Here is a 25,315-nt window from a genome sequence, read left to right on the forward strand (position 1 = left end):
AAATTCTCAATTTAAGTATTATATATAGGCTGAAATAATAAATAGTAATAAATAATGTTATAAACAATAGGCTAACACATACAACTTAATTAACTATGATGAATTGATCAACATGGCAAGTCAATTATATTGGTAAGCCATTGTGTGACAATAAGGGCCGTTTGCTCTGTTTTCCTTCACAGCAAAATTTGAGCTCTGCATTGCTCTGGACTGGAATGTACTGATTATAGAAGAAAAAAAATCTTGGATCATTTCTAGTCTACAATAAATGCATTTTGCTTAAATACTGTCAAGTATTTAAGCGTTTCTATAGAAACTGTACATGTGCTTTTGAATAAGCCTTGGAGGCACACACGGCCCTGCAGCCAGCATAGTCCGGCTCTGTTTCAGAGTTGCGTAGCCTTGTTGTCCTCTCCTCTCTCAGCTCCTGGGTCGCTCCTCCTCTCCCAGCCTTGTCGTATGCGTGTGAGGCTGTGGTCGACGCAGGGGAGAAGCAGCAGCAGTTTGCAGAACAACACCACAGAGGGAATGATCAGACACAGCATGTAGCCTGGAGGAGTGTACCACTTGTAGGTGGACAGCTTTAGGAACTTGTTCCAGCCGTACAGGTAGCCATGCACCGTGCACACAAACAGCGTCAAGTGTCCCAGCTTGGACTGAGAGACAGAGAGAGACAAACAAACACACGCACGCACGCACGCACGCACGCACGCACGCACGCACGCACGCACACACACACACACACCCACACACACACACACACACACACACACACACACACACACACACACACACACACACACACACACACACACACACACACACACACACACACACACACACATTATTTCAAACTGTTTATTATTTATTCAAAATGTATTGAATTTTAGTATTAAAGGCTAATTGAATAAACAACCAAATTATTCTTAGAAACAACTGAATAATTAAACATCATCATTATTATTGAACAACATTATCTCTCCTTTCTACCGTGCGGGTCTTTTATACAGAAAGCCTGTTAGTGTACAAATTCCACTGTGTGTGAGTATATGAGCTGTGAAACTATATAAGCTGTCAAATTCATCACTGAATTAATAACATTAAGACATGTTTCAGACACTAAATAGTAAATACTAAATAGTGATGACTTATTACATGTTATCTCCATCACTGTCAAGTTCCTGACAGATCTTCAATTACATTTTCACACCTCTATACAAACGCCCTACTTTATCGAGATGTTTTGTTAAACAACTACAGATCAGAATGCTATTAATTAAAACATTTTGAACCACACAAGTTCTTTGAAGAATTCTCTGTTGAAACGAAAATGAACTTTTCCTTCCAGTATATTGTCCTGTTTGTTATAAGTATGCTGGGCTGCTTGGTTAAAGATAATAAAATATATTTCACTGTCTCTCTAGTATAATTGGATTCATGCCACTAGTGGCCTTTGAGGCTGTGTTTTGGGATAATGCAGTTTCATTTCACCTTTTTACCCAGAGTGGCATGCAACAAAGTACTGTACAAAACTACAATAAGCTGCGGGTTATTGGACACACTCTGTCTCACCCTCGCTCTCTCAGAGAGAGAGAGAGAGAGAGAGAGAGAGAGAGAGAGAGAATGTATTGGCTAGTACTCATCTCCCATTGAAAAGAGTAGCCTACGCATTAAAGGGATACAACTTGGTTGACGTGCATTTTGCGCTAGTTATTTTGCATCACAAAATAGGTCCTAAGTTCCCTCAGCCCTATGTTACCTCAACCAAGTGTAATACGTAATACGGGCCCTATACCTGGGCCCTCATCAAACCCTGTACACTCAAGACACTATAGCTGCCCCGCTGCCACCCATAGATCTCCATATATGGAGCTGACCTGTTCTGACATTCCATATGTTGATCTGACCTCATCAAACCCTGTACACTCAAGACACTAGCTGCCCCGCTGCCACCCATAGATCTCCATATATGGAGCTGACCTGTTCTGACATTCCATATGTTGATCTGACCTCATCAAACCCTGTACACTCAAGACACGCTCCATATATGGCCAGTACAGAATTCATTCCATATGTTGATCTGACCCCCCATGCCAAAGCACCATGCAGCGGCCGAGCAGTCTGCTGTTACCCAGACCTCGCCCTTATAGGGCGAGGTCGCTTCTCGCCCTTAGGCGTCTTACTGGTTATTATTACAATGAACTCTTTCAACCATTATAATGCTCTAGTACTTAATTTCATATCTGGACAACTCCTCTGCACAAGATTAAACTATAAAGATTAGCCTGACCTTGACTGCTTACTTGCCAACTATACTCTCTCTCTCTCTCTCTCTGACCTTTACACAAACAGACTAGCGACCTGTATTAACAGTCATCTGGCCGGTGGGGATTTATATGCCCTAGTATCATAATTCTATTTAATGAATAACTTAACATTTAAAGTCCAGGCCTAAAGTTATCTGTGCGTCCGTGCTGTGCACTGGTGTTAGACACCTCATTAACCAGACTGGGATTAGCATTGCAGGTGACGTTTGGCTTCTAAGAATGTTTTAATGACTGAACTCCAAATGGGAATTATTGCAAACACGCACGCACGCACGCACGCACGCACGCACGCACGCACGCACGCACGCACGCACGCACGCACGCACGCACGCACGCACGCACGCACGCACGCACGCACGCACGCACGCACGCACACACACACGCACACACACACACACACACACACACACACACACACACACACACATACATACATACATACAGACCTGGACAAAGTTGAACTCTCTCCAGCTGAGAGTGGCTCCCACCGACGGCAGAGAGGTCAGTCCCAGCAGAACGTACAGGAAGAAGCCCAGAAGCCCACAAGCAAACATGGAGTCTGTCCCCCACGACTCCGTATTGTCAAAGTCAAAGGGAGTCGTCTTGTTCTCCTTCATCTGGAACACATAACACGCCATCCATATTGCATGACAATAAAACGTTCCACATTTCACAATGTAGGTTTGAAAAATGTAGCTGTCAAAGTGTGTGGCAGAATTCACAGACTTTTCAGTTTGCTACCTCCCGCCTGACCTCATCGGGGGCCCAAGTCAAGCATTTAGGCTACGCTGTTCTTTCGTTACAGAAACGTTTTCAATTATATATGTTGGCTAATCTTGGGATAAAACATAAATGTGAATGTTTAATGCAGTGGTTCCCAAACGTTTTAGCTCGTGACCCAAAAGAGAAATTAGATGTTTGCCCGGGATGGAAACTAGTGAAAATAACAGATCTACAAGCTCAAGACAGATCGGCTATTTTCACTATAGTTTTCTAATTTATCGAATTTTCTTTTTTTATTCATGAAATTACTTTGGAAAAAATCATTGAATTTGTTTATAATTCATGATTTGTTTAGCTTTTTGGGGATTTTTATTTCATTAATTTTTTTTAATAATATGAATTAAAAACAAAATGTAGGAAACAAAAAAATAAAGGGACCCATGAAAATGTATCCGCGACCCACACATGGGTCCCGGCCCCGTGTTTGGGAACCAGTGTGTTAACCACTTGAACCCCAGCATCGGAATTGTGAGGAAAGCTTCCGCTGAAAATAGCAGACCGACAAGCTCAGAACGCGATGCGTTGCTTCGCGTTGTGAGCTTGTCGATCAGCTATTTTCAGCGGAAGCTTTCCCCCACAATAAGAGAAAAACGAAAATACACTATATTGAGCCCTGAGGTAGTACGGTTACCCATAATGGTGTTTAAGGGATAATGTGTTTTGTGCCACTTCACCTCGTCCACCACCGTTGAGATGAGCTTGTGTCTGACGGCGTAGCGGATGGGGATAACGAAGGTGTAGATTACATGCAGAAAGGCAAAGGCCAGCGCCAACAGACCAATCTGCTTCCTGCATAGCATCCAGCGGTCCAGCCAATCAGGGAAGCGCCTGGAAATATGACAACACCTTAATTTTATGGAGGCCAGCCCATGTTTCTCCATCAAAGGTTCGGTGTAAAAAAAAGAAAAAACAAAAAAAAAGTGTGACACTAGCGTGACACTGACCTTGTGTCACCAGACTTTACACCTCGGAGGAAAGCCTTGTAATCGTTCTAAAACTAGCCGTGTGATCCATCCGGTTTAGAAAATAATAATAATTGTGGTTCCGGAGGTTGGTTCCGGTTGGTGTTGTTTGTTCCCCACGTAATGCAAATCAATTTGTTTACTCTCAGTAGTCGTGCTACGAGTTAGAATAAAAAATGCACATACCAAACGATTATTATACCAAACGAAACAATACGAGTATACGAAACTAAACCCCAACCCCAACTTCATTGGTCAATAGGACAATCAGCATCAGCTGCAGAGGTCAATAGGTCTTACTCAGACATAGGGACATACAGACAGACACACTCCGTCACCTAAAGGAGCGCTTGGCACCACTCAAAAATGGGGATCTGCCGCAAACCTGTGTCTGCTTTTCACGTGTCCTCCATGTGCCTATTATTTAAACTTTATTTTAAACCCAGAAAGAACACACGTCCTATACATGCACCTCTTATACAGAGCAACTTATAAAAACCAACGTCCGGACAATCTTGCGTTACTTTGCACACATAAAAAGCATCTCCTGTGAAATGGTGCCGGTTCCACAACACTCGCAAAATGCTCCTGTGAGCTGAGACCATAGAGGATGTAATAACAGGAAAGTGCCGGGGGCAAGGTCTGAAACCATGGAAGTACACAGAAGTTGGTCCTGCGTGTTGCTGCCTGACCTGTATTTGGTTCCTCTGTAGAGCTGCAGAATGGCGGCCAGGACTCCAGGCAGGTAGCACAGAGATAACATGACCAGAGACACAATGGGGAAGACCTGAAGCATGAGCAGACAAAGGAACAGGGACTAAATCCATCCATCCATCCATTTATTTCTAATCTATAAATGTGTGACATCTCTGCAAGTGTGTGTATCTACTGTCCTCCCTGTGTCCCCAGCATAGCTTGAGAACCGTTCGACTGCTCAGTAAAACTTGCCGTGCGTATCAACGGATACAACAGGTACTGTAGCTACTGCTATACTGCATAACCAGAGGGGCATGCGTTCCTAACGGGCTTTGTTCCCAACGGGCATCAGGGCATATACTACCTAAGAATAAAAACATCTTATGGACATTCTATTTGTCGGATACTTAGTTAGGCAATGAACAGATGTTTCTCTCTTGGTATAAGGCGCAAGCATTAGGCACTTGTCAATAGTTGAGCTGTGGGATAGCAAGAGGCTTTCCACTGGCTAAGGAAGGAACGCTTTTAAGCCACAAGACTGAGCTGCCTGGATTTCTGGGGTTCTGTGACAATAATGTCACACTGGCAGAGGTATAGCGCCTCTTCCCCAGTGCCACTAGCTGCCACAGCAATATTGTTAGACACAAAGCACGCCCAGTCGCCCACGCTTAAGTAAGTCTGTAAAAAGATATGTAAAATATGTGGAAGGAAATGTGGACTCGCGGGAATGTATTTTCAAGTCTAATTTGAATATATATTTTCATTAGCCAAATCTCAGATATGTTTCACAATACATTTTAGAGCTATGGGTCAATGTTTGTTTGTGTGTCTCTCTGTCTCTGATGCTGTACCTTGTTAGCCAGGGCGACAATGATCCTATAAGAGATGTCCTTGTTCCACTCCACGGCAGCATATATGACATCTCTGATGAGCAGGTAGAAGTAGAAGAAGGCGGTGAGGCCAGTGGCCAGGCACAGAGGCAGTCTCCACTGGGGGAAAAGCTGCAGTGGGAAATCCTCCAGTTCCCTGGACGCTGACAGGGAACCCCTGTCTACGACGCTGAGACCCATGCTGGTGGAAAGGTCTGCTACCATCTGCTTGGCCTCAGCGCTGTCCCCACAAATGTACACCTGCAGTACAGAGGAGACAAGTGGAGAGTGAAAGCACTACTGTCCATCCATACCATAGCCTACATACAACAGTGTCCCCAGACAGGTGCACGTGCAGTACAACAAACATGTGGAGAGTTGCGGGCAGTCCACACAAGCACTATAACTAATTAACTATAACTATAAAGATATTGTTTTAAAAGTAATTAAACCTCAAGAGGATTATGACAACAGTGGTGACCGATATATAGTTACTGTATAGTGGTTGATTTGGGCGACCCTGTATACCGAACTGAATGTATCTACTGCCCACGGTCCCAACACAGGTAATTCTGAAATCTAAAAGAAACATACAGTGCACAGCGAGAATCAGAGTTTACATTTAACTCTTGAGAGTGTACAAATGGACCCCGTTTTTAACTCTCCTGATTTTACTGTGTATATGCTGCCGTGGAGCAGCGGCATGACGTCTCCTATAGGATCAATGGACTTATACTGTCCCCACACAGGTACACCTGCTGTGAGAGAGGCAGAGAACCAGTGTTTTATTGTGCTAGACATTTGTTAGTTTGTGAATTGGCTTGGCGTCTCGCAACTGTATGTTAGTGGTGATCATGCAGTGGAATCGTATTACATAGGCCTATAGGGTAAGTGATTTTCATTGGTTAAAATAAGTGTTAAATAGCTTTATATTAATTGCTACTGTTTGTTCAGTATCAGGAGTCTCCCTGTATACCAGCTCTTTAGTAAACATAAGATGCATTTTAATGTCGGGATACCAGTTTTATCAGGATAGAGAACTCAGACAGGATACAGATTAAACAAGTGAAATTGGAAGTAATGACACAAAGAGCACACAAAATTGGAACTGGAGCACTATCAAAATGCACGTGGTTTTGTTTTTGTTTCTTTTTTTGGGTGGTTTTGAATGCTAACTGTCACAAAAATAGGTTTTTATGTCTGACTTGAACCTAATAAAATGCATTAAAAATGAAGCTGAAATGGGTACTCGCTCCTGATTGGCCGAACATTTGCAACCTACCTGAAAATAAAAATGTCTGTTCCTTAAAGAGCTGAGATATGAGGAGACTCCTGTTAATGAACAAACACTCCATAGCGATGATTACTATCAGAATAATTGTGCTTTAGCTCTGAACTATCCTACAGTACCATTACTTATAGGTTTTAATGTAAAAATGTGCTCCATAAAGAAGGCTTTGATTTGATTTGGCCTGTAGAACTGTCTTGTGTTTAGGCCCTACTTGAAACAAAGTTTCAGCCTGAGTTATACTTGGTTGTACATTGTGTTGAGCACCAGAAATAGCAGATAGGCTCACAATGCGTCACAGCATCACACCGGCAAGCAACTATTCAGTAGCCTATTGTTGCAAGTAGGTGTGAATGTTGCTGTCAAACAAGCTGTCAGCTGTTTATAATCGATAGCAAGTTTAACAGGAATTTCATCATGGTTGAAATGTTCAGGACAATGGTGTATTGTTTACAGCCTGGAATGTCTCTGCTCCACAAAATCTTCCTCGTCTTGTGTTTGGGTCTTTTGAGGTGTTTGACTCATGGAGGCGTATACTGTCTATCTAAAGACACGTGCACGCCACATGGACGTTGCCGCTGCACGTCATGTAATCCTGTTCTCACGTCTCTTACTGCCGCACGTGGGGCTTATATTACTCCACTCCCACCGCCATGATGAGAAGATTTCAATTGTTTGGAAAAAAGAATCAGTCTGCGTGTGTGTGTGTGTGTGTGTGTGTGTGTGTGTGTGTGTGTGTGTGTGTGTGTGTGTGTGTGTGTGTGTGTGTGTGTGTGTGTGTGTGTGTGTGTGTGTGTGTGTGTGTGTGTGTGTGCGAGAGAGAGAGAGAGAGAGAGAGAGAGAGAGAGACATCCAGAAAGAGAGAAGTGGTATACAGTATACAAGAGAGGCTGCAAGAGAGACCATGAACGAGAGAGGGAGAAAGAAACAAATGAGAGAAGCGAGCGAGAGAAGTGGTTTGACAGGCAGATGGTACAGTTGGCAGGAATGAGTGCTTTTGGCCCCCAGGTGTGTCTATAAGTGGAGTGGGCAGCCAGCCATGTCTCCATACATTACAACAGCAGTGACAGAGGAGGATGGCCGACAGACTAAACCTGCATCTGAATGTAAATGTGACACAACCACAGACCTCTGTGGGTAATCAAATTGCCAGCCAGGGAACAGCAGCACACATGCATGTACACGCATGCACACACGCAAACGCACACGCACGCACGCACGCACGCACGAATGCACACATGCACGCACAGTCGCACACACATTCTTGCGACACGCTGCATATTCATAATGTATACACTCGCAAAACGTGCATGATGCAACTTGCAAGTGAGCACACATCAGATCTTCTTACAGATGCCTTGTCTTACACCAACCGTAAAGCTCTCTGAGTGTGTGTGTGTGTGCGTGCGTGCATGCGTGTGCGTGCGTGCGTGCGTGCGTGCGTGCGTGCGTGCGTGCGTGCGTCCGTGTGTATAGCTATGTGTTTAGGTACATTACACAGAGAGAGAGAGAGAGAGAGAGAGAGAGAGAGAGGGGATTTCAGGCAGATTCAGGTTTGGTCTCTGGAGGTTCCTATGTGTTGGTGCATCTCTCTGTGAGAAATAGAAACCGCCATGAAAGCATTCCTCTCATCTTCACATCACAAAGCTGTGTGTGTGTGTGTGCGTGCGTGTGTGCGTGCGTGCGTGCGTGCGTGCGTGCGTGCGTCCGTGCGTGCGTGCGTGTATTTGTTCGTACAAACGCTGTCCTCATTTCATCAGGCCATTGCTAGGGACAAAATCAGTCACCTGGGTAAAATCAGTCACCTGTAACAGTACACCTAAGTAACCTCCTATCAATCTTACTGCACAGGAGCTCACCTCACCTTGACTTCTGATGGCGAAAGGAACCAACAGACATGGTGTCGGTCGTGTCTTCAAGGCATGGCCCACTTAACACTTTTGATCATGGGACCGGTGAAAAATTATACGCACCACACACACACACAACACCAGTAGGACAGCCCCACACCCCCGCCAGTTCAAGCTTAGACGAGGTGGTTGAAGGAAAAATATAGTACCCAGTCCATTTCCTGCAGCCTATATGCAGTGGTATGTATGTCGTACAACATACGACGAATTAGACCGTTCCTCACCCAGGAGTCAGCCCAGCTCCTAATCCAGACAACAGTCTTGTCAAAACTTGACTATTGTAACTCCCTCCTCACTGGCCTACCGGCATGTGCACTTAAGCCCCTCCAACTGATCCAAAATGCCGCAGCCCGCTTGGTCTTCAACCAGCCAAAATTCTCACACGTCACCCCCCTTCTCCGCTCCCTCCATTGGCTCCCGGTCGCTGCCCGCACAGAATACAAAACTCTGATGCTGGCATTCAAAGCAACCAAAGGCATGGCCCCCCCATATCTCACAAGTATGATCGTACCCTACAAACCCTCCCGCGCACTCAGATCAGCCAACGCAGGGAAGCTGGAGGTACCTTCACTAAAAACGCCGGGACAACGCTCCACACGTCCCAAACTCTTCTCCCTTCTGGCTCCAAAACTATGGAATGCACTTCCCATCACAGTCAGAACTGCAGCCTCACTCCCAATCTTCCGCCGTAGTCTGAAAACCCACCTCTTCAGACTCCACCATGGCCCGTAGCACTTGCCCTAGCCTAGCCCCTTAGATAGCACATTATGTAGACTTAGATAGTATTTTAAACAGACTTATAGCTTGTTACGTAGACAGCTCTAGAATTGCACTTTATGTAGTCATAGCACTTTATAGTACACATGTATAATATATTATATAGTATAGTATGTATAGTTTACATAGATACTCCACTGTTACGTTCTTAGTCTACGCATGATTCATGATAACTACTTTTTATATATGTGATGTATGCCATGCTTTTGTTATTGCTTAATGTAAGTCGCTCTGGATTAAGAGCGTCTGCTAAATGCCTAAATTGTAAATTGTAAATTGTAAATTGCTTGGACACACTTATCAGTAATTAATCATAAGGGAGAATGTGGAAGCATACACCCCATAATAGCCATAGCCATACTGCACTCATGCCTAGCCGACATCAAGGCTTGGATGACAAACAACTTTCTCCAACTTAATGAATCCAAAACTGTCCTACTATTTGGCCCACCATCTGACAAAGCACGTTTAGAACTTAGCCTTGGCCCCCTACGTCCCAATATCTCATCTGCAGCCAGAAACCTGGGTGTCACTCTGGATTCTGACCTCTCCCTCGAGGGTCACGTAACGAAAGTCGTCCAGTCTTCATTTTACCACCTTCGAAACATAGCCAAAATCAAACCTTTTCTTTGCCGCCCCGACCTCACAAAAGTTATCCACGCATTAATTTACTCCTGTGTCGACTACTGTAATTCCCTATACTCCTGCCTCTCAAAAAAATCCATCAACCGGTTACAACTCATTCAGAATGCTGCAGCTCGCATCCTAACAGGCTCTAGAAAATTCGACCACATTACCCCTATTCTGGCCTCCCTACATTGGCTCCCTGTTTCTTACAGAATTGACTTTAAATTACTATATATATATTTTTTTTTAATGTTTTTTTTTTGTGGCTTTCGCCTTTATTTTATATTTTTATGGAGGGACAGACAGTAGGCTGACAGGAAATGGGGAGAGAGATGGGGGGAAGACATGCAGTAAAGGCCGTCGGGATCGGGAGTCGAACCCGCGGCACACATTTCCCCCCCCCACCGCCCCCCCCCCCTTTTTTCCCTCACTGTATATGTTTCTTTTCCCTTTTTACCTCCATTATGATGAATTCCTGTACTGTTCTTTGTCTATATAGAAGTGTCTATTTGTACGTCTCTAAATGTTTTGATGATTTGAACATGGTGGACCCTGTTGTAAACAAGTGTAATGCTTAATTGGGTCGTCCACTCACAGTTAACAGCCTTTGTATTGAGTTTGTGCTTGAAATGTACTGTAATTCTGCAAACTGTTAATACAATTTTCAATCAATCAATCAATCAAACACTGCCAGACTGGATTACCAGCCAAGGTGCCTGGACCACTGAGCCATGGCCCAGGCCAGACTTTAAATTACTCTTATTCACATTCAAAGCTAGATCCGGTCTTGCTCCAGCATACCTATCTGACTTACTCGACCCTTACGAGCCAGCTCGTGTACTGAGATCATCCGGAACGGCCCTTCTGACCATAAAATCAGGCTGCAAAAAAGCTGTAGGTGACCGGGCATTTGCGATCCGGGCACCGTCACTCTGGAACGCCCTGCCCCTGTAGATCAGGCTTGCCGAGTCTGTGTCGCATTTTAAATCGCTCCTAAAGACTCATTTTTACAGAGCTGCATTTAGCCCATCACCCATGTGATTCTTTTATTTTGTATTGTTATCTTCTATTCTCTTCTATTGTATTCTATGCCTTTTTGATCCATGTTTTCTCTATATATTTCTGTTAAGCACTTTGTGACTTGTTCTTAAAAGGTGCTATATAAATAAAGCTTTATTATTATTATTATTATTATAATCATCTTCGCTCCCGGTTAAGAACATAGGTATATATTTTGCCCAAATGGGATGAAATGTAAAGTCTGACGTGTATACCAGTTGTAGACTAGTGGTCCTCAAGCTTTTCGCTTGAAAATCTTCAAAGCGTTCACGGCCCACCCATCCCGCTTAGCCTGCCTACTAGCTTAGCCAGCTGTCAGATGGGTGGGCCACGAGCATCAGTTCATCTTAAATATCAATCAATTGATTGGATTCTGGCTTGGATCAATGGAAATAAAATATTCCCGAGGTTCTTATTGGTATCACGATTAAAAGAAAAAAAGTATTTTTCACATACATTTTTGAGAACCACTGCAGTATAGACAATACACTGTACATGCCAATGTTTTAAAGTAGCTGGATGCCTCTCCACACACTTGTTTCCTTGAAATAAAATAAAAATGTAAGAAACATAAATTCAAGTTCAGCTTTACATGTCTGCATCTCACTGCTGTCACTCCAGCAAAGTCGCTCACTTCATTTCACTAAGATCTAAAGTTAAATGTTTTTAACCACTTGTACTCCAGCATCCATATTCTGGGTGGAACATTAGCCAAAAATAACTCGCAAGCTCTACAAGCTCACTATGCGTTGCAAAGCCACACAGATCGGCTATTTTTTGGTGAAGAGATTTGGCATATAGGATGGAGAAAAAAAGCGGTCCAGTTTGCTACGTCTAGAGGGTTTAAACTTTAAGGGGTTAAACACCGGTACCTTGCCAAATACCAGATGATGACCCTAACCCCCAACACAGTGGTTCCCAAACTTTTTCACGTCAAGGACCCCCAAATTGACACCAATTAGCCCCGTGGACCCCCATTTGAAAACATATGCCAGGGACCCCCATAAGAGAAGACACACTTGCATACATGATATCACATCATATACTGTACCTTGGCCTTTGGGTTAATTCAGAACTTTCATTCGAATGCCACATTGTGAGGAAAATCTATTTCAGTAGGCTACTCAGTGGCGTGCACATGCAGACATTTAGAGGGGCAGGTGCTCAATTGAAAAAAGGGCACCTTGTGCAGCGCGTGGAACCGGCCGGTTGCCTTAATAGTGTGAGATTTATAGATTTTGGGGCCTAAATAATATATTAGAAGCTTTTTTATCAATAATTGATCAATGTCACCACGGTCCACATACTGTACAGTGTATACTGTACAAAAAAAGGGCACATTTGTCCAGAGGGAAAAGGGCTAGTGTCTATCTGTGCACGCCACTGAGGTGTTCTTTCCGGAACAGAATATGTTTTACATTTACAGACCTGCGCATTCTACAACTCACACTACCTAGAATGGATTATGCCGATGATTATGCTGATGTAGTCTATCAGACTGCAACTAAAACTAACCTTCTTCCTCTCAGTACAATTTATGTACAATGTATGTAGATTTGTTCTCGTTTGTCCAGATCAGTGGTTGTCAAACTTTGGGTCGTTGAGAACCACTGGTCCAGATGAATTATCACTGAAAATGTAAACGTGCCACACAGTAAGACGACAGCAGCACTGCTTACAGCTCATTTTCAAATGTATTCATTTTAACTACAGTATCTGAAGCAGATGGCACATCTCAAGGGGTTCTCTAAAAACAATACTTCAATGAGGGCCAAGTGTCAGTTAAAATGTCCCGACCTCTTACAGTATGATAATATCAGGCACATTATGTGCTGCAAATAACAGATGATTTGATGAGATTAGAATTACAGTCTCTCTCTCTCTCTCTCTCTCTCTCTCTCTCTCTCTCTTCTCTCTCTCTCTCTCTCTCTCTCTCTCTCTCTCTCTCTCTCTCTCTCTCTCTCTCTCTCCAGAGCTGACATTATGAGCTCTTCATTCATTGTAGATGGGTTAACTACAGTGCTCTGTCTAATTTTAGTCGTTAGTACTTTTTCACTAGTAGCAAACTGTTACTGATGTTATGTTTCACAGTTGCTGTTAAATTGCACACTCTAACATTTATAATGATTTAATAATTTAAATGTGATTAAATGTTTAATTTGGCCAATACTCACGGTGTGTGTGTGTGTGTGTGTGTGTGTGTGTGTGTGTGTGTGTGTGTGTGTGTGTGTGTGTGCGTGCTTGCGTACATGCGTGTGTGTGTGTGTGTGTGTGTGTGTGTGTGTGTGTGTGTGTGTGCTTGCGTGCGTGCGTGTGTGTGTGTGTGTGTGTGTGTGTGTGTGTGTGTGTGTGTGTGTGTGCGCCATGTCATTTCCAAATTGCACAATTGCATGAGATCAGATACAGTATGTCGACCCCCTGAATAATCTTCACATATAGTTGCTTTGTTGCTATACCCTAAGAGCCAGGGTTATGGCAATAATTGACATTACTATGGTTTGTTAACTTATGTTATAGGCTCCGGTCTCACCTGTTTCCCAGCCAGTGGTCCGTTGAGCAAGACCCAGGCGGAGAGAGTGTTCAGACCCTTCACTACAGCAGATGCAGGGACCAGCCTATAACAGACAACAAAACCGCAGGTGTTTTCAATAAGTGACAGTACTCCTGCCTGTCAGTCAAATGACAGTGACAACAACATCTTATTAACAACATCAGAGCGTGAAACCCTGCAGTTCATATACCTAAAAAAACAAAAACAAATGCTAACAAATGAAAGAAATGTTCAGGCACCAAAACTTAAACTATAACGTAACACAACACAGTCCTCAAGGTACTCATTTTTAATGTATATCTAAGTTACTAATGCTATTGGGATGATAGATTCTTGTGGTAGAGACAAATGCATCACCTGTATGCAGGTTAACATGCAGTTGAAGAAATAAGAACATAGATTATTTATTGTTTTATGGCTCAACACCATGAAGCAAAGAGAACAAAGCGAAAGCAAAAACAACTGGACACCGCCACACCATCAACAACTTCGGGACTGGCCCACACGTGGGTCATCTGCGGCCGAGCCTGCCTCACACTTGCTGGTCTTCTCAGCCACAGCAGAAGCTGCGTCAAGAACGGCCAAAAGAACCGCCCGCCCCTGGGACTCCTTCATACTTAGTGCGATTTCCGAACAGGCCCGGGGAACCAGGCGCTCCGCCCGCCCCCGAGCGCCAAAGACCTAACTCCTAGGCACAAGATATCTATGGTCTTCCGAGACTGCGATGCCGATGATGTGAACTGTTTTCAGTTGGTGAGTTATTATTCAATGATGACCTACAGTATACTCTTTACAGAAACAGTGCACATAAATCAAAGTGTTTTCAGGGACATTAAGTGATTGTCGTTAAAATTATGAGCTATTTTAGCTATGTCAAACTTTGATCTGAGAAATACCAACATAAAGGTCTCAAAGTAGTGCTATAGCATATTATTGATGATTATAAGACATTATTCCATTTAATAAACATATTGGTTATAATGCGTTATGACACATAACAGCACTTATCTATGTGCCATTATAACTGACTAAGTTATGGTAGTTATAATGTGCTGTTTCACTGAACATAATGCATTATGACCAGCACTTATAATATGTTATACATGTGGTTATAAGTTGTTATACATGATTATAAACATTTATAACGAGCATTATAAATGAGCTTATAATGCATCATAGAGCTGACCTTAATATAAAGTGTACATTTGTGAACCAATGAATGATTCATTTCAAGTATTGTTACAAAATCAAGACTATATTATATGGCTCTATTTTGGGGAATCCTGTGAACGGCGTGGCATGAAGTGCAGTCAACGCTGTAGCGTGTGGATATTTTCATGGCTGGAGAAGGGTGGAGTCCCCATCGGATCCACTACTAAATAACACCTTTTCCAAACCTCCTCTGATTGTTTTCTCTCGTGGTCAGAATCTCAGAAATCATTTGGTCAAGTCTGATTTAACTCAACGTGTATTGGCTCCTATTCCTAACGGCAACTATAAATGCGGTTTGTGCGCCCAATGCAACAGCACTCATAAATGTCACAAATTTAAGCATCCTCATTCTGGTCAAAATATCCCCATCAGAGGCGTTATTACCTGCACAATAGGGCAGTTATTAAATTGTATCTCCTGACATTCCCGTGTGGCAAGGCGGATATATGTAAGACTACCCGTAAATTAAAAGTATGCATAGCAGAGCACCGCAGTACTATTCGGTGTAAGAATATGACATACCCTGTTGCCGCTCATTTTGTGGAAGCCAACCACCCGGTATCATCTCTATCACTACATAGGCATAGAAAAAGTGTCTGTACCTAGAAGAGATGGGGAGATTGATCAGCTTCTGCTAAAACGTGAAGCTTTTTGGATTCAGTCCTTAAAAACAGTATCTCCTTTTGGCCTTAATATAGACTTTGACCTCAAATCTTTTTTGTAAAAACAAAATACATTTAAAAATATTTTTTGTACATATAACTGCCTTCTTTCCCCTTTTCACCTGCAGGTGGCCTACCTTATATACTCCAGGCTCAATCCATTATAACTAGGGGCATTTAGGTCTACCTTCAGGACATTTGTAGTATAGATTTTACTGTTGTATGGTTCTTTATTAGTTCGTTTCATAACTTTATATCTGCTGTATTTCTCAGATGTATTTAATTGTCTCTCTGACAAGGAAATGATATTCCAGAGCCTCTTATATGAGGCCTTATAGTAATTTTTGAGGTAACTCCTCCTTTACATGAACTTGAGACACCACATGACCTTGATCCCGACTTCTCATAGCACAGGGACTGGTCTTATTTAACCCGTGTTTCCGTACTACCTTCTGATTGGTTGACTCTCTGGCACCATATTTAAGTGTGAACTATTATGTGCTCTGTATTCCCTGATGAAGGCTTAACCGCCGAAACGTTGGATTCATATGTCTTAACCTGCTGCGTCCTATAAGTATTGGCACTCTGGCTATTGGCGTGTGTGTGCATGGCCACTTTCTTGTTTTTTCAAGACTCCCTCTTCAAGTTCTCTCCCGTGGGCCGGCACCGCTAAAAAGGACTTTGGTGTGCGTTAGCATCCTTGTGCGAAGGGTGGAGTAACCACAGCAAAGTGGAGAAGTGGGTTGGATTATGACACGTTATCACACATGCACAATTTCAATATCTGCGTCGCATCGCCTGCATCATGTGGATGGAGATGGCCATGTGTGACTGTACCCTTAGGCTGGCTGAATATATTAGGTGTTGGAGGTAGACTGAATCATGAACAATCGAATTATGTCTTTTCATTACTTTGAAGAGTAGTACACTGTGCTCAGCACAATGGTGTGGTGGTAATTTCCTCAGCATGGCATGGATAGAAATCCCCAGAAATGCAATTTCTCAAGAGCAAACTGATGGCCTTGTGTGGGAAGTTTAAAGTAGCCAACAACAAACCTATGGCACCTCAGACTGCCCAAAGGAGATGATGTTCAATTATCTTGGGGCAAACAGCAGTTTATACGTCTGGCATTGGTCAAGGAATTCACACTCTAAATTCCGCCTTGACATATTTCAACGGTTGTTCATCAGCAAGCTTTTACCTTGTTTTGCAGTTTTACAGTACGTCTGCACTCTGCATTCCAACATCAGTCATGTGAAAACACATTCTATCTGAAAAAACAAACTACAGGGATGTCCAGTGCATTAATAGTGACACCAAGGTGTCCAGACCACATGACTCTATGTGACAAGTTGGGAGAGATAATGTGTAGCACTGGTCTGATGAGAAGCGTTTCTCAGTGTAAAGTCCAGTTCATAATCCCAATTCATATTCACAAAAAAAACTATGTGGACGGATGTCCGTCCACTATGTGGAAACCCTAGGCAGAGCTCTGTTCTGCGCTTTGAGTCAGCCTGAGCAGACGTCCACCTGCAGTAAGATGTTCGTGCAGCACTCATTTTGTGTCTGGGTGTAATGTAACATATAGCATTCTATATTCAGTATATTGTATACGCATAGATATAGATATTCCACTGTTAGGTACTGCATTTTCCGGCAGCGACTGATGCCGCGGAGTCGCCACCAATTGCCGCCAACACCCGCGTCAATGTTTCTCGGCGGCATCATCAGTCTGACACCCTACCCCGAACCCTAACCCTAACCTCACAGGGAAGCCACGGCTGATTTTTAACCCGCAGTGCATGTCAGGAGCTACGGGTGAGTGTTAACCAGCGATGCTGACACCCTACCCCAAACCCTAACCCTAACCTCACAGGGAAGACACGGGTGATTTTTAACCCGGCAAGGCAAGTCTCGGCAGTTGCAGCGTCGGCCGCCAAACGGACCGACACTGCCCCGGCACTGAGCGGCAGTGGAGTGTCATAAATTATCCCCCCACCTTCCCCGGCAGGTGCCGCCCCTCCCCCCGGCAGTCTGATTGCCGCTGCCGGAGAATGCACTTTCTCTTTCTGTATTTTTATGTATTTGATGTATTACCATGTTTTGTTCTTGATTACTGTAAATCACTCTGGATTATTTGGTCTGCTAAATGCCTACATTGTAAATTGTAATGTCTTTGTGACCTGCACATGAGAAATGTTGTCTATAAAACTTGGCTGGTACGCTTGGGTAATCAGCTGTGTCCTGCTGATTTACAGTACAGACAACACACCTACTATACTTCACCTCTCCTCCCCCGCACCTGTGCATAACAACAAACACTTGCTCATCCATCCGTTTGGATGTCTCACGGCAACAGAAATTTATAGTTTTCAAGATATTGTGGTGGATGGATGGACGGACTGACCGACCGACAGGCCGACTGTCACAGCCATCCTAAAAGGATTTGACCACTGGGGAAAAAACTGAAAAGAGAGACCTTTAACTTCTTTCTGTTCTCACCTCTGTAGGTACTCAGCATTGGCCTCGGGGTAGAGTCCTTTCTTCAGGTTATTACTGACATCTATTATCACCTGGCAATAACAACACAAGAGGAGACACAATATAGATATACATCTGTTGAACTTCATATAAGGGTTTGTACAGTATAAGTGATAAATGAAAGTTCCACTTTCAAACTAATAACACCTCCCCCCAAAAAAGCATTGTTGGTCAGTTATTTTGGTGACAAAAAAGGAGGGAAGATTATAATGGAAGAAATTAGCTTGTGGGCTGCTCTCTCCCAAAGCTGCTTCCATTGTTATAAGAGAAGAGAACAGTTCAACAGACAACAGCAGGGTTTGAACCAATGTTCTAATTTATTCCTGGTGCACCAAGTAACAGACATTACGCATTCTGCGGCTTGCCATGTCTTAATGTAGGTGTACTCAAGGTAGTTGTCATCACATGGAAATAAAAGCTAAAGGATTATGGATCATGCATACGTAGCCGGTTAAGACTCTTTCTGTGTGTAAGGATGTCTGATTTAGCCTGTGGGCTTTGGTTAGATTGATGCACAACAGGTGTGTCATCATCACTCCCATATCAAATAAACTTTTAACTTAATGTGTGTATACCATCACTTCTTTTTTATCCCACGATTTTGTAACCCATTTTTCACCCCTGTGTCAATTATCTAATGTGATGCTTCCTTCATGCCTGAGTGTCCAAGTTGCTCCTTCACACCTGACAGGGGGGAGTTTCCCTGATTGGATGTAGTGCATGGAAGGAACACATTATTCCAACCAGTTCCTTTCCCTTCCATCAGGCGCCCCGGCTGGCCAGGGGGAGGCATTTTAGAGACCAGGATTACTGCATGTTTTTTGTGAGCGTACCTACCCTATAGGGGACACGGGGAGAACATAAAACTCCACACAGAAAGGCCCTTTCGCCACCCCCGCCTCGGGTATGGGCACTGATGACGCGGAGGAGGAAACGAACCCAGGACCTTCTAGCTGTGAGGCGACAGCACTACCAACTGTGCCACCGTGCCCCCATATACCGTCACTTTAAAAGTGTCATTTTGTTTACCCACGCAGTGCTGGTTGGCAGGTATCGATACACCTTTAGACCGACATGTTTGTGCCAGTGTGGATGATTGGATTTATTTCTTGATCGCCTCTTGTCTTGATTGTTTAAAAATGACATCATAGGCCTCTATGCTCGATAACAGGCTCGATAAGCCCAAAGCTTATTGATACCGGGTCTCGATAAATGTGTTATGTAGTGTGTAATGGGCTCAGGTTTCGAGCTCCTTCCCTAACCGCAACGACTGTATAACAATGACAGTGGTGGACAATATGGTTATAGTGCTTGGTGTGGACGGCCCTTGAACCACTTGAACCCTAGTGACCCTGAGCATGTCTGGGCGTGTGTCATAATAGACAAAAATTCAGCAAAAGCAGATCTAGAAGCTTGAAGAAGTGTGTTGTGATGCATTGTGAACTTCTACTGTAGATCTGTCACCACTCAACAAAGTATATAGGGTTTAATTTCGGTTACAGTTCTCATATGGGGGTCAAGCTTGGTTGTGGAATTTGATGTCCACTGGGCATCAAAGGGCTGGCGAAGTCACTCACATTTGTCAATGACCAGTCAGCCAGATGTGACGAATCTCTGAGTTTGACTTGTCTCTCACAAGAAAGCGTTTGGATGAAACTGGACCTTTACAGGTCTGTAACTCTGACACTCTCTCAAAGTTATGGGGGGGTCGTTGAAATAAAAAAAAAGGATAACAAAAAAACAGCTGCTAATCAGGAAACACCAACAGAGAGCCAGCAGAGGAGCGAGTTGCAGCAGAGAGTTGACAGAAGGTACAGTATACATTTTCTCACCTTCCCTTTGAGCTGAGGAGCCAGACTCTGCAGGAAGTCATAGTGTTCTCTGTGGACACAAATGAAGACCAGGCTGGCATACTGGACTGCTGCTGCATGACTCAGTACCTGCACGCACGCACGCACGCACGCACGCACGCACGCACACACACACACACGCACACAGTAACACACACACACACAGTAACACACACACAAAGTAACACACACATGTTACTGTATATAAGGATATACTCTGGCTATGCTCTGCAATAGATGTGAAAAAACACAGCAACACACCACAAGAGGGAGACGAGAGAGAGAGAGAGAGAGAGAGAGAGAGAGAGAGAGAGAGAGAGAGAGAGAGAGAGGAGGGGGACGGGACTAGTGGAGACTGACAGATAAAGACATCCAGAGAGACACACGTGGAGGCAGAGACATCAATAATACAAACACAGTACTAGACCTAGACAGATGAAGACACGTTTACATCTAGCATACTGTATACAGCAGAACTCATCTAAATCTAAACGCATGCAGCATGTACAGTAACCCTGTTGACTGTCTCAGGGGCCCGAGCTTCCAAGTCCCACGGGAGACACACTCGTGCATCTATAAAGCAGCACATGCGTCATACATTTCATACACACATCTCAGCGCTGTCTAGCAGCCTACACTTTTAAGCATTTAGCAGACACTCTCGCAGCGACTTGTAAAGTGCAAGATCAAATGTATGAGACATGGACAAGTGTCAAACAATATGTAGTTGAGGAATTAGAGTGCTAAAAAGTGACTATAGCCTGTAGGTGCTAAGAATTCAGCGTGTGTGTCCCTGAATTCCTTGTTCAAGAAGGGCACCCAGCTGTGAGGATGGTGTATTTATTCCAGCACATAAACCAATCTTGTAAAAAAAAGACTAAATCATTGGCGAAATATCTTATGTGTTTGCTTGTGGTTGTGTGTGTGTGTGTGTGTGTGTGTGTGTGTGTGTGTGTGTGTGTGTGTGTGTGTGTGTGTGTGTGTTGTGTGTGTGTGTGTGTGTGTGTGTGTGTGTGTGTGTGTGTGTGTGTGTGTACACGTACCTGAGCTCCATGAGGCAGGGGTCCACAGCTGTGGGGTCTGCGGCTCCCATAGACCACCCTGTAGCCGGCCTGGATCAGACGCTGGCCCAGAGAACGACCCAGGTCACCCGTCCCGAACACACACAGCAGCTCACGCTCGGCCGCTGTCCCCACAGGGCCCAGACACATGCTGTCTGTCTTCTCCTGTCCTGACATGAAGCTTCCTCTGTGTGTCTCAGCTATACACAGACCCAGGAGCTGCTGCAGGAAAAGGCTTTCTGTGTTCAGAAGAGAAACAAAGCTCAGTCTGGTGGTGTTTGGCGGGAGGTAAAGCCACACGCACAAATACGACTCAGATCCAAAGAGGAAGGAAGAGAGACTCTCTTCTATGTATGTATGTATAGTTGGCTCAGTACGCTCAACAACTGACCAACCGATGGGCGTCGGCCCATCGGTTGACAGCTGGGCTGTGACAGAGTTAATTACTGACAGAACTTTCACTGACACTTCATGTCGTCATTGCTATGCTGTGTGAAATCGCGTGCGTGCGTGCGTGCGTGCGTGCGTGCGTGCGTGCGTGCGTGCGTGAGCGAGAGAGAGAGAGAGAGAGAGAGAGAGAGAGAGAGAGAGAGAGAGAGAGAGCTGAGCATGACTGTGCAGATCAAAGGGTTATCTCTGCCAGCCTATCACATATCTATGCACCTACTGTATCTCTACCTATTCAACCTATTATTCCCAGTTTTAAACAAACTGTGTTGAGTAGTCCTTGAATGAGGTGCATGAGGTGAATGAGGTGAGCTTTAATCGGCCAATGCCCATGTCAACTCAACTGAACTTTATGCTCACATAAGTTACTATATTTACCCAGGGTAACTGGACTAAGCATCAGATACTTGTTTACAGCCAGGCCCTGCTCATAGAACATTTCATGGTAGTGGTTAAATGCCTTGCTCAAGGGCACTTCAGCGGTGGTAATTTCAACGTGCCGGTCCGGGGATACGAACTGGCGACCTTCCGGTATCAAGACCGCTCCGCAAACCGTTCGGTATGTTCCCACTTTCGGGTTAACATAAAGAACTCTGTCAACACTAATATCCTGCTTGGGTCCTGTTTGGGCAGTAGCACTAATTCAGTATCCAGCCTTCAAATACAATCCAGTGACGTGAACTGCACCTGATTATATTATATTGCATATTGTATATAGGCTAATAACACTTACAGTACACTGACGTGTGACGTGTGTGTGTGTGTGTGTGTGTGTGTGTGTGTGTGCGTGCGTGCGTGCGTGCGTGTGTGCGTGCGTGCGTGCGTGCGTGCGTGCGTGCGTGCATGTGTGTGTGTGTGTAAATGGGTGTGTACTGTACTGTAGGCTTAGATAGATCTGTTTATTGCACCATGCTATATCGTTATCTGAGCTTTCCGTCAGGGGCAATACCAGCAATCAGGGAATGTCCTTCAAGAACCTTTACACAGGCAACATACAAACGTGAATCAGCACAAAATCTTCTTCACTTTTTCCCCCCAGTTCAAAGTCTATTGTACTGGCTATAGTTCTCCTTGGCTGGTTGTACTAGACAACTCTCAGTGGCCAGCAGTAGCACATTGTGGTTGTACCGTAGACTGCTCTCAGTGGTGTGTATTAATACAGCATTTATAAGAGTCAAATACGGGGAAAAACCCATTAAGAGAAAGTGGTAAACTATTTCAAAGCCTTTAGAGAAAGCATGGTTGCCCATTACAGCTTTTAACCACTTACGCCCTATGTCACGGTGTGGACCCGGATGGTGTAGGACTGAAATGCAGAATGACCAAGCACACAGAAGTGAAAGTTCAAAAGGTTTCAAACCCACACTGGGAATATAACAAGGAACTTCAAATATAATAGAGGACACAAACTAGAACTGAACACATCATATACGACGATGAACTGACAATAAGGAACTGAACACACTGAGGCATATATAGGCCTATAGACAAAGACTAACTAGACACAGGTGAACTGAAACAGACAATCACCACTGGGGTAGGCTAACAGGGGCGACTGTGGCTCAAGAGGTAGAGCAGGTCGTCCAATGATCCATGGGTCGGCGGTTCGAATCCCGGCTCCTCCTGTCTACATGCCGAAGTGTCCTTGGGCAAGACACTGAACCCCAAATTGCTCCCGATGTGCTGGTTGGTACCTTGCATGGCTTCCGCCGCAATCGGTGTATGAATGTGTGTGTGAATGGGTGAATGTAATGCACAATCTATGTAAAGCGCCTTGGATAAAGGCGCTATATAAATGCACCATTTACCATTTACCATTTAACAGGCAAACAGAACACAGATGACTGGGTTTGCAATAATACAGGGAGGTGAGACAAAGCAGGGAACAGCAAACAAGGCAGACAGGAAAGCACAGAAGTGTAGCGCCCAGGATTAGATTAGATACTGGGTGAAAAAATTGGTTGCAAAATCGTGGGATAAAAAATAAGAAAAAAAAGGAAAGCACAGAACATCACTACAAAATAAGATGTACTAGGAAAACAACAAATTACCATACAACACTGAAACAGACCAAGAATACTAAGTAAAAGTCCCAAAACGAATGAGCACATACAAAAAGATATATTTTGTTGACAATAATCCCCAAGGCATCCTACTTTTCCCCTTCTAGACCAAAAATAGGAGATCTACAAACTCACAATGCGACTAGTAGTAGGAGTAGTTAGTCAGACGATGGTAAATGTTGCATTTATATAGCGTTTCTATCCAAAGCGCTTTACATATAGATTGTGCATTACATTCACCCATTCACACACCGATGGAAGATGAAACCATGCAAAGAGGCACCAACCTGCACATCGGAAGCAATTAGGGGTTCAGAGTCTTGCTCAAGGACACTTCAACACTAACTCTGGGGGAGCCCTCAGGGATCAAACTGGGAACCTCACGGTTCCCATCCGGCTGCTCTACCAGCCACACTATACCCCTGAGCCACTGGAATACGAGACATCTCACCCCGGTGAGTTGTCTTCACTTTTTGACATGTCGGGGTAAGTTGTCCGGACAGCTCACCCCGGACAGCTCACCCCGGAAAGTGAAGACAGCTCACCCCGGAAAGTGAAGACATCTCACCCCGGTGAGATGTCTTTACTTTCCGGGGTGAGCTGTCTTCACTTTCTGACATTGCGGGGTGAGTTGTCTGTACTTTCCGTGGCACCCATTACAGTAGGCATAATTCAATTTCGGATCTAACTATCGGTTCCTACAGACGTGCGCAATCACGACTAATTATTTATTTATTTAACAGTAAAATCCGGTGAAACACTTGTAAGGAGTAGAGCGTCTCTCTCTCTCTCTCTCTATGCAGCATTGAGGGGGGGGGGGGGGTCGTTTGTGGATAATGTTTGCGCTTCAAAGGCAGAGTCTGACGGCTGTACAAAGTTGCTAATTAGACGCACAACGGAAGCATGATCAATCAATCACAGTTCACAGGCCTATACTGACTGAATTACATCTGAATAGACCTCAGCAACGTCGACATGGTGACAGATTTTGAGTCAGCGATTTGGGGTGCTGCGAAAAAGGTTTTTCCTGATGCGCGGATGCATGGCTGTAGTTTCCACTTCACCCAGGCTCTGTGGAGACACGTTCAAGACCTTGGCTTGGCAGTGGCCTACAGAACCACACCAGAGGTCAGACAATACCTCAAGATGCTGTTTGCCCTTCAATATCTTCCCATCCATGAGATTGAAGGAGCATTCAACCTGCACGCAGCAAACGCCTCAGACGAGCTGAAACCCTTTGTTGACTACATGCGGTCCACCTGGATAAGTGGCCAGTGGAAGCCAGAGCACTGGTGTATGTACAAGCGTGCCATCAGGACAAACAATGATGTCGAGGGGTGGCATAACCGCCTAAATCGGAAAGCACAGCGAGCAAACTTGCCGATTTATTTGCTCATTGATTTGCTGCACAAGGAAGCTACCTTGATCGACTTCCAGCTGCGTATGGTGTCAGAGAACAAGCTACGCCGCTACCAGCGAAAGCAGACCAAGGCTACACAGGGCAATCTGGCCCAGTTGTGGAAGGACTTGGAAAGGAACGATCTGACCATCATGGACATGCTAACTCTCGCTTCTGAAGTGAATGCCCCAGTGTGGAGATGAGCACACTGCACTGCACAACTTTTGACC

The 25,315-nt window shown here is 44.3% G+C and overlaps 1 protein-coding gene across 1 annotated transcript; it reads right to left on the bottom strand.

Annotated features, from left to right (window-relative positions):
• Nucleotides 1-386: 386 nt before the first annotated feature.
• On the bottom strand, nt 387-21,290 carry LOC306925111 (metalloreductase STEAP4-like; the record flags this gene model as incomplete). Its single annotated transcript, XM_079503790.1, has 9 exons — nt 21,159-21,290; nt 20,098-20,146; nt 18,227-18,297; nt 13,829-13,913; nt 5,620-5,898; nt 4,765-4,859; nt 3,785-3,938; nt 2,774-2,944; nt 387-656 (listed from the first exon to the last, which is right to left on the bottom strand). The coding sequence occupies exons 1-9, from the start codon at nt 21,206-21,208 to the stop codon at nt 387-389; spliced, it is 1,224 nt and encodes a 407-aa protein (XP_079359916.1). The 5' UTR covers nt 21,209-21,290.
• Nucleotides 21,291-25,315: the final 4,025 nt, after the last annotated feature.

This window comes from Electrona antarctica, assembly GCF_951216825.1.
Source record: "Electrona antarctica genome assembly, chromosome: 6".
Lineage (NCBI taxonomy): Eukaryota > Metazoa > Chordata > Actinopteri > Myctophiformes > Myctophidae > Electrona > Electrona antarctica.